Source organism: Gymnodraco acuticeps, unplaced genomic scaffold, assembly GCF_902827175.1.
Source record: "Gymnodraco acuticeps unplaced genomic scaffold, fGymAcu1.1, whole genome shotgun sequence".
Taxonomy (NCBI): domain Eukaryota; kingdom Metazoa; phylum Chordata; class Actinopteri; order Perciformes; family Bathydraconidae; genus Gymnodraco; species Gymnodraco acuticeps.
In genome coordinates, this window is record NW_022990526.1 from 181,004 (window position 1) to 186,060 (window position 5,057).

Genomic DNA, 5,057 nt, shown 5'->3' on the forward strand with positions numbered 1-5,057 from the left:
TGACGAAGGTAACTTTGTCACTGATGGCTTCGGGCCTTGCATATGTGCACATGTTTATACAGTTTATATTATTTATTGATGTAGTGTTTATTGTATTTTATTTTGAAATGTGTTCCCCTTTCCCCATTTTTGTGGCCATTGATTGTGTGCACCTGGTGCTCTGTGGTGTCTCCTCCCCCCTCACCTGTGTCCTGTTGGATTGATTGGGTTGGGCATTTAGGCTCTGGGGTTTGGCTGTTTGGGAGATAGTGTGTGTGAGATCCTTGTGGCTGCAGGCTGTGGTCAGGGAGAAACAGCAGGATTGAGGCTGTGTGTCATGTGTTCCTGACTTAATAAATGCCCACACCGGGTTGTATTTTGGACGTTCTGCCTCTGCCTCCTTGCTTGGTCGGGCCGCTCAATTGTCAGCTTCACAATTGGTGTCAGAAGTGGGATTGACCAAGTGAGGAGGTGAAAATGCTGGAGGAGAATAACCACAAGTTTGAGGAACTAACAGAGATGATGATGTTACTCATGCAGTCTCAGGCAGCCGGAGAGCAGCAGTTGTTACGGATACAGCAACAGGTATCTGAGATAGAAGAGGAACGGAGACTCCGGAGGCAAGACGGCAGATTGGCTGAGGAGCTTGACCGCATCAACGTCCGGTATGGGGACCGGACCCAAAGAGGGGAAAAAGTGATGCAGCAGATTAAAGAGTACCCGCATGGAGCTTCGGGAGCAGGACCGTAGAAAACAACAGGAGGAAGAAACATATAAGCGGGAGGAGCTGGTAAAAATCCTGGAGGAGAATAACCGCCAGATGAAGAGGGAATTTGAGCGAGCGGCCGCTAAGAAGCTGGAGAAGGTGAACATCAGCCTGCAGTGTCACCTGCAGCGCAGCACGGAGGAGAAGGAGGAGCGCGAGAGGGAGCTCATCCAGATGAAGCAGCAGATAGCCTTTCTGATGCAACTGCAGCGGTCCCGGGCGGATCCCGCTCAGCTAGAGAGGCCGCAGTCCCGGCTCTCTAAGAAGAAACTGGCAGAGGAGGAGCGGGTGAAAATGGCTGAGAAAATCCGTCAGGAGAGAGAGCGCGTCATGCAGCAGAAACAGCAGGAGCGCCGGGAGAGGAAGAATCAGATCCCGAAGAGGAAGAAAGGGAAGCTTCCTGTCGACTTCACGGCCCCCTCTGAGAAAACCCTGCTGCACAAGGGGAAGCAGATTGTTGCCGTGGGGATAGACGTCCCAAAGGTAACCATTTCAGACGCTGAAGCAGACAGTACAGCTGAGACAGAGAAGCTCCTGGTTGATGAGCGTGTTAGGAAGGGGTACGATGAGGATCCGGTGCAGAGGCCGCTGAGGCTGGAGAAGGTCAGAGCCACTCCGCAGCACATAGAGGAGTCCAGGAAACACCGGGCGGAGTGGAGACCCATGGAGGACAGCAAAATGGCCAAGGCCAGAGAGAGACGCAACCATGCGCATCGCACGGTGGTCCCTTGCCTTGCAGCCATCCAACTTTGCGGTTAAGTACCGGCCAGGGAAGTAAAACCGGGTGGCTGACTGGTTGTCCCGAAGCCGAGACTGTTAAGACACTGTGCTTCCTGGGGAGAGGGGTAAGGAAATGTGACGAAGGTAACTTTGTCACTGATGGCTTCGGGCCTTGCATATGTGCACATGTTTATACAGTTTATATTATGTATTGATGTAGTGTTTATTGTATTTTATTTTGAAATGTGTTCCCCATTCCCCATTTTTGTGGCCATTGATTGTGTGCACCTGGTGCTCTGTGGTGTCTCCTCCCCCCTCACCTGTGTCCTGTTGGGTTGATTGGGTTGGGCATTTAGGCTCTGGGGTTTGGCTGTTTGGGAGATAGTGTGTGTGAGATCCTTGTGGCTGCAGGCTGTGGTCAGGGAGAAACAGCAGGATTGAGGCTGTGTGTCATGTGTTCCTGACTTAATAAATGCCCACACCGGGTTGTATTTTGGACGTTCTGCCTCTGCCTCCTTGCTTGGTCGGGCCGCTCAATTGTCAGCTTCACAAACCTTTTCACCTGTTGACGTTTATAATCAACCCTGACTCGTTATCTCCTTTAAAGAATGTGCTGCTGCACTCATTCTCAGTTTTATGACCGGTCAACTCTCGGTCACAGAGCCTAAGAGTCAGGCAAGTGATTCAGTATGTCCAGATGTTGGGGATATCTCCAGTGTTCCCAGCTGTTGATTAACTCTCTGTAAACTAGTTAAAAGGTCTATCGAGAGAGAGGCTGGGCAGAATTGATGTGGCAACCCACCCGGGCAGTCAGAACCTCTTGCTGCCGATACTTGTAATAAACTACCAGTGTTTGACATCAAAGCTCCAACTCTCCTCGTGTCTCTCTGAGTCCTGACTCTCCATTGCTGCAGAAGTTTCCCTTACAGCCTCCATGTTCCATCTGTTTGTTGTTGGTTGATGATGGCCCCCAGACCAAATGAAGATGCATCAGCTGACACACACGTCTCTGCTGTGGGTGAGTATGGGGCTAGCACACGTGAAGAGCTCAGTTAATTTTTAAGTCTCTGAAACGCCTCTTTCTGTAGCACTCCCTAGTATGGGGGTTATTCCCTATCTTTATTCAAGAGCGTGGTCTTTAAATTTGAGAGCATACTTTATTGATTTCACGTTCGGAATATGTATTTCTTTCCCTCAAACCCTGTCCTCACACTCAAATAGTGCCTGCTTGCGCTTAGATTTGCTCTGCTTCTGCTCAAACTGTACGCTTGCACTCAGATATATTGCTGCTTTTCCTGTGTTCCAGCTTAAAACCTTCTCCTTGCACTCAGGCTGTTTCTGTGCGCTCGTGAAATGTCTGCTCTCAGATTTATTCTGTGCGCTCTCTGATCTTTTGTGCAACAACCCTGTCAAAATCCCTCAACCAATAGGAGGCCTGGTGTCCTTGCGGGTGTGTTCGCTTTACTTATGGTTTATAAACTACCGCCCTCCACGGCTTCATGTACTTCACTTGTTTAATTTACAACTTTTTTTGGGGGGGGGTAAGTACAGTTAGTATATATTTATAAAACGTACAAGTCAAATCAAGCAATCTGATATTTCTTAGCCGTAATATAATGAGCGTATATCCCGGGTATAATTGTAGTTACTTTTCACAAGTCAGTATCCCTCCGCGTCTGAGAAAAGATACAACCGTGCAACTTACATTACGTCCCTTACGAAACTAACTAACTAACAAAGCTTAAGATGGAAACATTTAAGGTTCACTTCGACCTCCGGGTGGCCTTACTATGGAGGAGTGGATTGAGAAGTGCCTATCTCCAGAAAAAAAAAAGCACCTAAACAACGACAATGCTGTCTGCCTAATATGTTCGCTAGCTGTTATTGTTGTTGCATAGCAACCACCTCGCACTGTTTTGTGCAGAACGCAACGGAGGGACTATTTTATTTTATTCCCGGGCTGATTTTTAGTCCCAGTCCGCCACTGAACGTAGCTATTATGTAAGGTGCTTGTATGTATGTATATATATATAGATACATAGATATATATATATAGATGTATACATACATATGTATATAGATACGTATATATATATATATATATATATACATACATATGTATATAGATACATATATATATATATATATATATATATATATGTGTATATAGATACGTGTATATATATATCTGTATCTATGTGTGTGTATATATATGTGTATGTATATGTGTGTGTATGTATATGTGTGTATGTATATGTGTGTGTATATGTATGTGTGTATATATACGTGTATATGTGTGTATATATATGTGTGTATATATATGTGTATGTGTGTATATATATATACATACATATATATATATATATATATATGTGTATATATATATGTGTATGTGTGTGTATATATATATATATATACATACGGACACCTTGTATTGTGGTTACTATCAGTACAGCCGCAGCGCCACTTTCCGAACAGGAAATGCACGCAAAATAAAATCTTACTGACACTTATTATCTATATAGATATTTATTTATATATATATAAATACGACATCTTGTATTTTAGTTACACCCGCTAGACAACAGTGGAAGGTTCGAGAAACAACCGTGTGTGCCGGGTGCACCGCGGCGGAGGTGGGGAGGTTCCAGCTCAGCTGGGAACCTTCACCCCGCTGCGGGACCCGTGGGACCCCTGTACGGTGCGTCTTGGTCACGCTTCATATCGGCCGGCCCTGGAAGGAAGAGACACGCAGAGTGGGGGAAGTCCCCCACCCCAACGCAGCACACCCTCCCGGCCATCGGGTGGCTGGACACAGGCCGTGGGGGGACACCCGAGACCGGGCAATGTCCCCGGGTGAAATAGCCAAAAAAATAAAACCGGGGAAAAGTGAAAAAAAGTGTCCGAAAATAGACACTCGTGAGGCGGGCAGAGTCCCCTGTCAACTCCCGTTACATTCCTCCATGGTGTCATTTGAGCGAAAAACTTTGACAAGAACCAGGCTGGGGGGGTCAATAGGACCCAAAGTGCATGGTGGGCGGACTCATCACCTCCGTGATGAGTCTCATTGTGATTTGAAAACTTCCATCAAACGAGTCCTTCGGTGGGCGGGAAAAAAAACGCGTCAGAATCGTCACTTCCTGTACTGACAGTGGAGGTGTCCTGAGACTGGGGCCCAATCCCAAACCACCCCCTCGACCCTACCCCTCCGTGATGGAGTGAACTCCGTCTGTAGCCACACTCGCAGCTCAACGAGGCTCCCTCCTGTCAGATGGAGGGAGTAAATACAGCAGCAAGCTTTGGGGCGGCCTCCCCTCTCTCCGGCAGAAACAGGAAATGCCGTAACTGTATGTAACAACGGTTTCAAATCAGCATCTCTTAGACAAAACGTTTAAATTAATAACTCAAATAAAACTCCAAACATCTTTCATTGTGTTTCAAAGCTCTTTTAGTTTTAAACCTGATGTTTATAAGCTTCTTAGTTTTTGCAACTGTCTGTAAATATACACAACTTTATAATAAAATGCACACATTTACCTTTTTCTAGACTAAACACAGGTATGATCCTAAATTAAAAACAAAGTGAGGTTAT

At 46.2% G+C, this 5,057-nt stretch overlaps 1 protein-coding gene across 1 annotated transcript; it reads left to right on the plus strand.

Annotated features, from left to right (window-relative positions):
* The first annotated feature begins 703 nt into the window (after positions 1-703).
* LOC117553371 (meiosis-specific nuclear structural protein 1-like) lies at positions 704-1,504 on the plus strand. The gene has a single exon (XM_034227262.1). The coding sequence runs from the start codon at positions 704-706 to the stop codon at positions 1,502-1,504; it is 801 nt and encodes a 266-aa protein (XP_034083153.1).
* Positions 1,505-5,057: the final 3,553 nt, after the last annotated feature.